The sequence below is a fragment of the Salvia splendens genome, chromosome 13 (genome assembly GCF_004379255.2).
Source record: "Salvia splendens isolate huo1 chromosome 13, SspV2, whole genome shotgun sequence".
Lineage (NCBI taxonomy): Eukaryota > Viridiplantae > Streptophyta > Magnoliopsida > Lamiales > Lamiaceae > Salvia > Salvia splendens.
The window spans coordinates 1842147-1855170 of record NC_056044.1 but is presented as its reverse complement, the minus strand read 5'-3'; the positions used below and the strand labels follow the sequence as shown (position 1 = coordinate 1855170).

Genomic DNA, 13024 nt, shown 5'->3' with positions numbered 1-13024 from the left:
TGACATCTTCTGCAAGGATAGAGGAATTCGAAGACACAAGACAGTAGCAAGGAATCCTCAACAAAATGGCATTGCGGAAAGGATGAACAGAACAATAATGGAGAGGGTTAGATGCATGTTCTTGACTTCTGATGTTCCCAAGAAGTTTTGGGGGGAGGCTGTCATGACAGCTTCTAAAGTAATCAACAAGTGCCCATCTTCTGCTATAGATTTTGAAATTCCAGACAAAAGATGGTATGGAGAATCTCCAGATTTTTGTAGACTCAAACCGTTTGGATGTAGAGCTTATGCTCATGTAAAAGGTGGAAAGCTGGATAGCAGGGCAATAAAGTGTATATTTCTGGGCTATCAAGATGGAGTCAAAGGATATAGGCTATGGGATCAGGAATCTCAGAAGCTGCTGGTGAGCAGGGATGTTATCTTCGATGAATTGAGCATGCCCTATGCTGAGTCAATCTCCAGATCAGGAGCCAGCAGTTCTAGCCTTGAGGTGGAGCCTCTGGATGTGAGTGCAGCTGAACCAGAAACTGATGTGCCTGAAGCTAATGTGCCCGGAAATGATCTCCGTAGTAATGGAGATACTTTGAGCAGTGGTGGCTCTTACAGATTGGCCAGAGATAGGCCTAGGAGAGCAACAAAACTCCCAGTAAAATACAATGATTATGAGATGCTTTTCTATGCACTGTGTGTTGCAGAGTCAGTTTTATATGATGAGCCTGCAAATTTCCAAGAAGCTATGAGAAGCTCTGAGAAGACACAATGGATGAAGGCTATGAAGGATGAAATAGACTCATTGTTGAAGAATAAAACTTGGGTATTGGTTGATAGATCAGCATTACAAAAGGCTGTGGGTTCAAAATGGATATTCAAGAAGAAAGTAGAAATGTCTCAGAAAGGGGAAATAAGGTTCAAAGCCCGGCTTGTAGCTAAGGGATACACTCAGGAAGAAGGAGTGGATTACAATGAGGTCTTCTCACCGGTTGTGAAGCATTGTTCTATAAGAATCATGCTAGCTGTGGTCACTCAACTAAATTGGGAGTTGCATCAGTTAGATGTAAAAACGGCTTTTCTAAATGGGGATTTGGAGGAGACAATCTTCATGGAACAGCCGGAGGGTTTTGTGATTAAGGGCCAGGAAGATAAAGTATGCTTGCTGAAAAAGAGTATATATGGATTAAAGCAAAGCAGCCGGCAATGGTATAAGAAGTTTGATTCTCACCTGGCAGAAATTGGCTTTCACAAATCTGCATATGATGACTGTGTGTATATAAGAAATAGAGATGGAAGAAAAGTTGCTTATCTGGTGCTGTACGTAGATGATATGCTTGTGGCAGCTGAGAACTTGACAGAAGTTCAAGCTATAAAAGAAGAGTTGATGCAGAGTTTTGAGATGAAAGATCTTGGTGAAGCAAAGAGGATCTTAGGCATGGACATCTGCAGAGACAGGAGTATTGGTGAACTTTGGCTTAATCAAACTGATTACATTCGAAGAGTAGTCAGTAGGTTCAAGATGCAAGATTCTGATGAGAAAGCAGTGCCAATGCCTCAGCATTTCAAGCTTTCAAAAGAGCAAATCCCAAGGTCCACTGAAGAGAAGGCTGAAATGGATGCTATTCCATATTCAAGTATTGTGGGGAGCATCATGTACAGCATGATATGTACAAGACCTGATTTATCTCATGCAATTAGTGTCACCAGCAGATTCATGAAAGAGCATGGAAAGGACCATTGGCTGGCATTGAAGTGGATTTTGAAGTATATGAAGGGATCTAAAAGCACTGGAATTCTGTACAAAAGGCAGAAAGAGAAGATTGAAGAACCACTAATGGGATATTGTGATTCAGATTATGCATCAAATGTGGATACAAGGAAGTCTCAGACAGGTTACATCTTCAATCTATATGGCAGTGCAATTAGCTGGAAGTCGTCCCTGCAATCTGTGGTAGCCTTGTCAACCACCGAGGCTGAATATATTGCCTTGACTGAAGCAGTAAAGGAAGCAACTTGGTTGAAGGGAATTATTGAAGATTTTGGTGTGAAGCAGAACTCAGTGGCTATCTTCTGTGATAACAATAGTGCTATCTGCTTGGCTAAACATCAAATTCATCATGAGAGGACAAAGCACATAGACATCAGACTTCACTTCATCAGGGACATCATTGATAGAGGGGAAGTCAGGGTAGAGAAAGTGGGGACTGAAGATAATGCTGCGGATATTCTTACCAAGCCACTGCCAGTAGCAAAGTTCAGACATTGTCTGAAACTGGTCAGTGTGGTTTCGTTTTAAGGTGGAGTAAAGGCAACAATGGAAGACTCTTGATCAATTCAATGCTCAAGGTGGAGATTGTTGAGTTCGGTTGATCACTGAATTACTCAAGGCATGAGACTCAGTTACACAACGGCTACTTACTCAAGAGTTTGTTAAAAGTTGGTTGTGAAGATGAACGGCTGAGATGTGGAGCGAGAAGTGAAGGAATCGGAGCCGTTCAATGCATATATAATAGAGAGTTTCTGTTAAAAGAAGAGAAGAGAAGAAACCGTGAGATACAAGAGAAAGAGAGAGTTTATTCACCATGTCAAGATCCTTGAGAGTTCTTTGAGTGTGTGAGGTTCACATCGAGTTTTGTGAGAGTTATCTTCTTTGTACTGTGTATTCGTAGTTACGCACAGATTGTCTTTTCTTCTTCATCTTGTAAACCCGTGGGGAAGGAATAAGATCAAGAGCACTTCCCGTGGATGTAGACTTTTACGTCGAACCACGTAAATCCGGTGTCATTGTTTTGTTTCTTGTGTTGCTGCGTTTCCGATCATACAAACCATCTTCGACTTTCAATCTATGCCTATATTTATCTATAGCGGTGCATTAAGGTCCAAATATCTCTTTAGTGTTACGACTAAATTAAAATATAGTTGTACTAGTTCTTAAAATATAAACTAGCCAATGATCATTTTTAGCTCTTAAGTTACTATTAAAATCTGAGATGAAAATTCATCATCTTATTACACAAATTTCGTGGTCACGAGGCACATGTCCTACTAATGATAATATATATAGTACTATAGCATTTAATCACTCTTTAACTTTTAATGATAGGAAAGGCCTTGAGAGGCCGGGCCTTGTGTAGAGAAAGCCCAAACACATCATCCATATCCACATCTTGTGCTTCCCAATCAAACTCATGTATCATCGACGCAACCATAAGATGCACCATCACGTGCGCCAGCGGCAGCCCGGGGCAAATTCTCCGGCCCGAGCCAAACGGAATAAGCACGAAATCCCGCCCTTTGTAGTCGACCGAGCCGCCAACAAACCTCTCGGGCTCAAACGACTCCGGGCCGGGCCATATGCTCGGGTCTCTCCCGATAGCCCACACGTTCACGAGTATCCGTGCGCCTCTCGGTATCGTGTAGCCGTTGATCTCCAGGTCGGCCTCCGCCTCGTGGGGGATTAGAAACGGGCCGGGCGGGTGCAGCCGGAAGCTCTCTTTGATCACTGCGTTTAGGTATGGTAGTTTTGGGATGTCGTTTTCTTGAACTTGTGCCCTCTCTCCGATCACACTTCTCAGCTCTTTCTTGGCTTTGGATAGCTTTTCGGGGTTGCGTATTAGCTCGGACATTGCCCATTGCACGGAATCCGTGGTTGTGTCCGCTCCCGCGATGATCAAGTCCTGTCGTATACGATGGATGAGATAGATAAAATTAACATAGTTCAACCGTATTAACCAGATTGAAAATAGTGACAGATCCAGTAAATAGAACTCGTGCGGTGGTTGACATCGGATAGCTAGGGCAGTGTGGTGGTGGACACTTGTTAATAGATGTTGGACATATAACAGAATTAAACCCCAACCCTTCAAGTTGTCGCATCATGAGGCCAACGATAACTCCAAAATGTGATTTTAGCAGAGTTTTTCAGTCTTCATGGCCGGCTATAGAGTTTTTCATTACTCCAATCCCACCAGAATCCGCCATTATATAAGCATGTATTGTCATTTTAGTCCATAACACAAAGTAGTGGAGTAACTCTTTTAATTTATTAGTAGTATTTATACACAATTAATACTATTGTTTTCTATCTAACCCAAAACCTATAGGTCATAGTCATAGCATGTCACAGTTGAAATCAAGGGTGTTTCCATAAATGCAAAATAAACGTATTTACTACTCTAATCCAAAGTCAAGCCTTGAAAATGTCAAATTAATAATATTCAATAAATCAATCCCGCGAAACCTTTATAAATGTCAAATTAGAAGTAATATTCAATAATTCAATCTCGTTTTTTGAAATTAACGATGTACCAACTATTCAATGCATGCTAGCAACCTAAAATATTCTTATATGTTCTCCAAACTACTAAATTACTAATGTGTCATTGTGGAAGGTGCACGACATTATTATTATTTTTATTATAGAAATAAAAAGAAAGTGATGTTCATGTATTAAATTCTTACACTAAGTAGGTGTTTGATTTCATGGAGGCTCAAGTAAGCTTCATCTTCTTGATTGAGATCGAGTAGTACTTCAAGCAAATCCGTCTTCCTCGTACAATCCCAAGACTTGCCCCTTTCTTCCAACCTTTTACTAATAATCTCATCAAATTTGTCAAGCATTTTTCCCAAGTAAACCTTTGCCTTGCGCTTGAGCCCTTGTGGATCCACCAATCTCAAAATCGGGAAGAAATCAGCAACGTTAGGAGTGCCGGAGATCTCCATAAGTCCCCGAATGATCTCCTTCACCTCCTCGTGGGACGAGCCAGAGTCGAGACTGGCAAAGTCGACAGAGAATAAAGTAGTAGAGATAAGATTCAGAGCCGTCACAAAGGCAACCTCCTCGAAATTCACCTCCCTTCCGCGTCCCTCCACCAAGTGATCGAGCAACTGGCGCAGCTTCTCTTGGCGGAGGGGTTCGCTCGCGTTGACCTTTTGCGCGGTGAACATGTGCTCCTTGGTGATCTTGCGCAGCTTGCGCCACTGGCTCCCCACGGGGAGCCAGGCCATGGAGGCCTCTGCGTGGCCCAGCGTCTGGGCCACGCAGGGCACTGCACGACTGGAGCATGTCTGGTCGTGCTTCTGCAGGATCTCCCTGGCGATCTCTGGCGAGGATGCCACGATCGTGGTGATGCTACCGAGCTTGAGGTGCATCAGGGGGCCGTAGGTCCGGGAGAGCTTTGCAAGACTGCGGTGGGGGTTACGACCGAGGAGGTGGATGTTACCTAGGATTGGTAACGGGGTGGGGCCCGGTGGGAGCTTCGACTTGGAACCAAACAGCTTTGGTCCCAAGAGAAGGAGAAGTAAAGTGGATAGAATGAACGAGAGTAGAATCAAAATTGTGAGGAAATCCATTGCCAATCAAGATTTGTGTTTGTGTTTGTAATTATGTGCATGTTATATATACTAATTCAGGATTTTTCTCGGTAAAATAAAAAATATTTGTTTTACTAGGGAAAATGTGAAAATGACTTTTATGTTTATAAAAAGTATTGTATGAAAAGGATTTAATTTATAGAGTACTTTTATTGATGACATCTTGTCGTTCGTAATATAGGAGTATCTTTTAAGGGATAGATTCAAAAGTTTCTAGAGTTCTAGATTTTGTCAACAAGGTATGTGATAATGTGAATGAAAATAATACTAGTCGTAGTAAGATTTTGTTTAGATATTTTACGTTGTTTCAGCCCAATAGTTTGGACTTGGTTTTATTCAAATTAGTTATGGGCCTAAATTTGTTATATTTTTATGGGCTACTTAGAACTTTCTTAATTGGGCTATTGTATTGATATTTGATATATAAGCATTGTTGGTTTAAAATTTAAGAAGAAATATATTGCTTATCTTTACTTTTTATTAAATTAATTATAAATACATCAAATAGGTGAACTTTGTTAGGTAATTAGATTAATGTCACACAATTAGTATTTACATGTGTATTAACAAATTATATATCCCAAGACCAACTTAAACCTGTACCCAAAAATTACAATATTCGTCTAGAAAAAAATAGTCGTATTTTGCTATTTTCATAAAAAATAATTATATATCTCTCTATCTCTTCTACTTTATCTATTTTTTCTTCTTTTGTCTTACTTTATCTTATACATTAAAATTCACATTTCCACAAATAAGACTATCTTTGTGCATGGAGGAAATATTTATCACCCGTCAAAAACCTTGAACTAATAATTCGAACCCTTTATCTTTTTTTTTGGTTTGACATATAGGTGTTCCTAATCCGCCTTTAATCTAATTTGACTAATCCTGTTTGACCTGATTTATAAATTAAGATCGAAAATCTCCCAACGAGTGATGAAGCTTGAACTGGTGACCTCAGAGTCCCTAATGCTCCGCGCTGCAACTATGCTTTAATTGAAAGTATTTTCCGAAATTGTAAGCCATTAACTCGAACCCCTATCCATTAACCGAATACGAATACTCTCTCCGTCCCCCAAATATTGTCCCACTTTGATCCGACACGGGTCTTAAGAAATGTAATGAAAAGTGAGTTGAAAAAATTAGTGGAATGTGAGTCTTACTTTTATATATATGTTTTATAATAAAATGTGAGCAGGAATGAGTTAGTGGAATATGAGGTTCACTACCAAAAATGGTAAAAAGTTAAATGAGACAAATTTTATGGGACAGACGGAAATAGAAAAAATGGGAGAGAGTACTACTTTCGAATTTCTAGCAAATAAAAACCCTTAAATTTATTTAGCCCGGCCCGGCCCGGGCCGGCCCCCTGAAGCACAGATCTAAGGGTTTATGGAACAGGAAGGGAGAATCTCCCTCTCTCTGACGCAACGCCCATTTCAATCCTGCTACCTAATGCCGGTAATCTTCTTCGTACTTGCTCATCATAGCAGTTGATAAGTTTAATTAACGAATGTGCTTCGTTGAATCTGGTCGATTTCCTCATCAATTGGAGGTTGATTTGAATGTGAGTGATATATCGTGTGATTGCACTTTTGGTTGCAGCTGGAATAATATTTCTGGCTTATCGTAGCCCTTTGTAGCCGGAATTTGGAGATGGCTTTGTCGATTTCTCGAAGAGTATTGCGTGCATTCGCTCCTGGCGACGTTTCTTCTCTGCCAATTTATGTATATAACGGTAGCCCCTTCCTGCAATCTCTCTATTTTTCTTGCGAATAATTAGTTTAATTTTGTGTTTTTTCTTGTTTGTAGTGAAAAAAGTTAGAGTCTTGTTGGTTGATTTCATCCATAGTGTACTTAGCTTTGTAATCAATATTCAGCTGTTTATTTCTTTTCTCTTCTGTTGTTTTCTTTGCTGTATTCAGCTTTGTTGATTGGTGCCAAGAGTCAATTCTTAGTATTTGGAAACTTTTGTTATGTGAATGGATTCTAAGCTCTTGCTGTGAAAAATTGATGCAGCACTTCGTGGTCATGATTGTGGCGATAGCTCGTATGTGATGAGATCTTCTGTTCTCGGAAAGGTAGAACGTGAATGCACATACACCTTACTGGGGTTGTTTTTAACTACATTGGTTTAGGATTAGACTAAATTACTTTTAGTGCTTCTTGCTGTGATTTTGTATTCATATGTTAAATGGAATACAAGTTGTAGCTAACACTTTATTTGTGCCAGGCGTCTTTGGATGTTTGCCGGAGGTACTCCACAACTATTTTGACACCGAATTCAATTGAAGGTGCATTTCCCTCGCATTTGTTGTCCTCTAAACATAAAAGTGTGGCCATTCCTGATCGGGAAATAGGTACATGGGCTCATTTTTTATGAATTGCTCTGTTATATATGACCTATATTTCTGACATCTCACTGCTTATGATTTAGTGGGAATATAAATTTAGAGTAATGGGTGATCTTTATATATCACTTGCTATCTAGTAGCATGCACATTTGTATTTAGTGCCCTTGTTTAAAATTGGTGAAGATGAAAGAAATGTAAATTGAAAGTAATTCCTTTTGTAATTGCTCATCATTTTTAGATTTTAGCTGTAAAAACATGGAGCAGTGTTGTTCATTTTCTTTTATTGGTGATGCAGGTCTCTGTCAGGATCTGGTTATTCCTGTTAATAATTTTCTTAATGAAGATAAAGGCTTTATGACATTGGGTGGTGATGTTTTAGATGTGCCAATTAGAAAGGATATTATTCATCGTGTCGTAAGGTGGCAACTAGCTAAGCGGCGGCAGGTGCGTCATTTTCATTCTTGTTCGTTAAAAGTCTTAAAGAATTGATGTCAACAATTCTTCTTAGTACAAGGAATGGCCAAATAGAAGCAGAATATAAGTCCTTGTCGCTGTTATTGGTCGATGCAGCTATTAATGAGAGATTTTTAATGGCTTGTCGGTCAAAACTCGCTGACTACTAATTTATTCTTCCTTATAATCTTATTTTTATGGTAAAGGTGTGTCAGGGCTCATTTGGCCTTTACTTTCCTTCCCCATTTGTAGCATTTGTTTTCATTAACGCACTCTTGGTTTTTGATTTAGTTCTACTGTGCTATGTTTTAGGGGACACATTCAACCAAAACGAGTAGTGAGGTTAGCGGGACTGGCAGAAAGCCTTGGCCCCAGAAGGGCACTGGTCGTGCAAGGCACGGAACACTCCGCGGTGCGCAGGTGAATATTTAGCTTGAGAGGTCCTATTAACGAGAAGCTGAAGTTGGCTACTCAGAATTTACATTATGTCAACGTACTGCCTTCCATTGTAAGTCTCGAATTTCTTTGTTGTCATTTTTTTTCTATGAACTTGATGAATGCTCCATTATTTTGGTAACAACTACGTGCACCGTTCATAATATAAAAGAAATTTCTTCTAACAATCACTCGTTTTCCAAATTTGGCACAAAGATGTGGTTCCTGCTTTTACTATTTTCGTTTTCTTTAACAATTGCCAACTCTTTCCCTCACTGATCCAACAATTCCAGGGTCTGAATGTTTACAGCATCCTTCAGCACGATACGCTAGTGATGTCTCGTGATGCTGTGAACCGAATAGTTGAAAGGATGAGAACTCCAATCAGTCGCTGATAGAGCTCGTGCATGCAGCCATCAGAACAGATGCTTGGGTACTTGGGTTTTCGTTTACCTCGACAGAAGGCTGTATTGAACACGTCGTCTTGAGGTATTTCTCATCTCCAGGAAAACTAGCTCTTGAACTGGGATTTCACACTGTTTATTGCTTGTGAGAACTCACATATTTTAGAGCTTAGCTATGTTAGTTTTCCTCTCATGGAAAGTGGAAACATATCATTACTTAGTTTTGATCAGATATTTTTTATTAAATATTTTTTGGTGTTCTAATTTTGGGTCTTATTTTTATAAAACTACATGTGATGTGTATATACAATTATACATCATATTTTACTTATTTTTAGTTTTAATACGATTTTAAATCTAGACATAGAAAACGTGACATCGGCGATATCTGTGGTTTGCAACATCGATTATCGAATTAAATAAATTTAGTTCGATTCACACTATTGAATACGACCATTTTATGTATATTACACACACTTCCATTAGCAAGATAGTTTTTCACAGGTAATATTGAAGAATCTAATTGTGACAACTCAATAAATCAAGAAATAGAAAGGATGGTATGATGCCAAGAAGGTTCCACTTTATAATGTGAGGGTGAAATAATTAATAAATTACTTAGGTGCATTGTTTGTGGTATCGGCTACATATATGACAAAATCAATGTCACGCCAAGTATATATAAATCTCATTCTCTTCAAATTGTTGCCTTTTCTGACTTCATAAGTTTAGAATTTTTGCCACAAAATTTATAATAAATGTAGTAGTTCCGGAATAGTTCTTTCTTCCCTTTTTTTTCTTGTTTTTTTAGCCGCACGCATGGGCTTGGCAGGCTCGTTCACCGTGGACTCGAACCCGACCCGATTCGGCCTGTCCTGTCTTGAATTGATTTTCTTTTTAAAAACAATAATTTTTATATTATCAAAATCGATAATATTTTTATTAAGTACAATAATCCCTTTTGAAACAATTCCTTTTAATCACAAGCAGTGTCGCTTTTTGATTAGGAAATACCATCACTTTTTAATCGCAAGAAATGTCACATAAATAATAATTTATGTTAGTAAGAAAACGAACTTTTATTTATAAGACTAATCACTTTTATTCATAACACTGATCTCTATTAGTAACTTTTAATCATAAGAAAAATTACTTTGAACAAAGTAACTTCAATCATGTTGTACTAGTTTTTGCTTTTATTTTTGTTATTATTCTAATTTTTATGAATTAAAGTATCATGGTACTTGGATTCGAATCATATGGATGGGTTCGAGTTTGATAGTATGTTGGAACTGAATTTGTTGAGTAAATCGACTGTATTTTAGTTTTTAATACGAGATTTAAAACTCAATTTTCCATAAAAATAAATAAATAAATAAATAAGAACAGCTAATATGTCAATTGGCAAATAGATAATGATTATGTGACATAGGAAAGGGAGAAATGGTAAAAGATGCTCCCACTAAGCAAATGTGATATGCTTGACTGCTTGAAGTTGAAGTGTTGGCAATTAAATTGAAAGTTGGGCCATTATAACATTTGCTACACATCATTATAATAATTATGTTAATTAGCTTCTTGTTTCACACCACTTTCCCATATCACTATCTTGGAAAACAATTGGCTCAACTTTTTAGGATATTATTATCATTTTAAAGTAATCTGACCCTCAAAAAGATTGTACAAATATAATTTGGCAAATACATTTCCAAGACTTCAAATGTATATTTTTATAGGGAGATTGATCAAAGTATAACTATTTTAAATATACAACTTGAGATTATGAATTTAATTTACTATATGGATGTAAAATGCAAACTTTAAATATTATACAAACTCCAAATTATGATTTGGCCTGTTGAAAACTGTCTAACGGATAATAAAATTACATCAACACAAAATGTCAACACAGTGTCAACGGTTGATGCTGTGTTGACATGTTGGCATTTTGTGTAGATGTAATTTTATTATCTGTTAACATTTTTCAACGGTCTAAATCATAGTTTGGAGTTCGTATAATATTTAGAGTTTACATTTTATCACTACTCATTTACTATAAGAGCTATTTAGTTTAATATAATAGTATCTTTATAGCAAACTAAATTTTATTTTAAGTTATGTATTAAGTAATGTTACCCTATATCATATATATGCACTAAAAACATGATTATAATATCCTAATACACACGTTTGGTCAAATTATAAATGAGCACGTTTTATGAGACCGAAATACATTTGTAAATTTTGCAAGAAATGGTCAAATTTGTACAAACAACTAGATATTATTGTGAAGAAATCTATATGTCGATACTATATACTAATTGTGATGGTGGTGGGGCCATGTAGTGATCTAGTTAGTAAAAAAAGCTTGATGTGCTTGGATTTATGATCATAGGGTTTCTATTTGGGGAAAATAATAATATGATTAAAAGTTAACTGCAGACGAGCCTAATAGAAAATAAAACAAGTAATGACTAATATAGAATACTATTGCAAAGATGTGTTTTCCAATGCTAATCACTTCTTAAAAATTCTGTGGTAAATAAATGTGGCTACGCAACTCATATTAGTATTTATCAATGTTTTAAATATATCTTCATATTTCCTTTTCATCTTAATTTGACCTTGAAAATATGCATCTTATTTTTTTTAGGGTATTTACTGCGATTTGTCCAAAAGCTTTCATTGAAAATAATAATTATCGATGTAATATAGGTTGGACCATTCGATGCAATTAGACCAAGAAATAAAGTTTTGGTTCAATTAGTCTAAACATTATCGAGCCAACCAATCATCGCTCGACAAGTCAATAATCATGTCATTATATTAAATCATGTTTCATTGCGGTTGTTTTGTTTTGAATTTGAAAAAAATCATTCGAATTCCTAACCCATTATTTGCAAAACATTTAATTTCATATGCCACTCTTTTCAATGTTTGAATAGTGATTGGCTACACTACACATGATTATTTTGGTGGTACAGTTAATGAAATATTAATTTCTAAAATATTGAAACTCCGGATATATGTATCATCTATATATGTACTCTAAATGTACATGTAATAAGTTTATACATACAAGAATGTGAGAATATGGAATTATTGAATACTCCGTATGTATAAAATTACTATTCATCATTATTGTAAGAACTATGTGAGTAAAAAATTATTATGACAACGGATGCATTTTGAATATCAAAGCAAGTTAATTTATAGTATTTAAGAAAAATTCTATTAAGGATTTGGACTGTATGTAACGAGATATTTCAGAATATGGGTCTTAATTCGACGTCCTTTCAGAATTTGGGATTAAATTCGTTAACCTTTCAGAATATGAGATCGAGATATGCAACTTTTTAGAATAAAGAATTTTTTAACTTTTTCTCTTTTTTATTTTTTTATTATAAAATATATGAATGGACCAAACTATCCACATAATATTTATGTATTGTTCTAAGTTAATCTTTGCAAAATCGTTATTCCTAATTAACCAATCAGAGTTCTCGACCGACATATATAACTGCAAGTGTCACAAAACGCTTTAGTTTAAGTAATTAGAACTATAACTGCCACAAATTTTAAAAATTAAATGCAAGAATGAATGCAAATTGTACGACAAAGTAAGTTAATCAAAATTTAAGTGAAATTATATTAAGTATCTCAATTATATGTAACACACATTAATCGTACAATCACACAACTCTGCATAAACTAATCTCTTATTCATTTTTACCTCCTTATTTTCTGTTTATATCACTATAACAACGAATATAATTATGTCATTGATATGCAAGTTTAAAAATAATCTCTATTCTTTCTTGACCAACCAAAGTAGTCGTCAACAAATATTCGTCATTATTTAAACAATATATACAAAAATTGTGTGAATAATAAAAATATTGTCATAAAAAGGAAAACTGATTATGAATAATGAGAGATAGGGAATACAACTTTAGATATTTATCATTATTACAAGATCTTTGTAAGTAAAAAAAATATTATTATGATAAG

At 36.2% G+C, this 13024-nt stretch overlaps 1 protein-coding gene and 1 pseudogene across 1 annotated transcript; one reads left to right on the top strand and one right to left on the bottom strand.

Annotated features, from left to right (window-relative positions):
• Positions 1-2963: 2963 nt before the first annotated feature.
• LOC121761121 (cytochrome P450 76T24-like) lies at positions 2964-5343 on the bottom strand. Its single transcript, XM_042156716.1, has 2 exons — positions 4453-5343; positions 2964-3668 (listed from the first exon to the last, which is right to left on the bottom strand). Exons 1-2 carry the CDS (start codon positions 5341-5343, stop codon positions 3078-3080), a joined length of 1482 nt encoding a protein of 493 aa, XP_042012650.1. The 3' UTR covers positions 2964-3077.
• A 1353-nt stretch (positions 5344-6696) lies between these two features.
• Positions 6697-9359, top strand: LOC121760128 (annotated as a pseudogene).
• The last annotated feature ends 3665 nt before the right edge of the window (positions 9360-13024 follow it).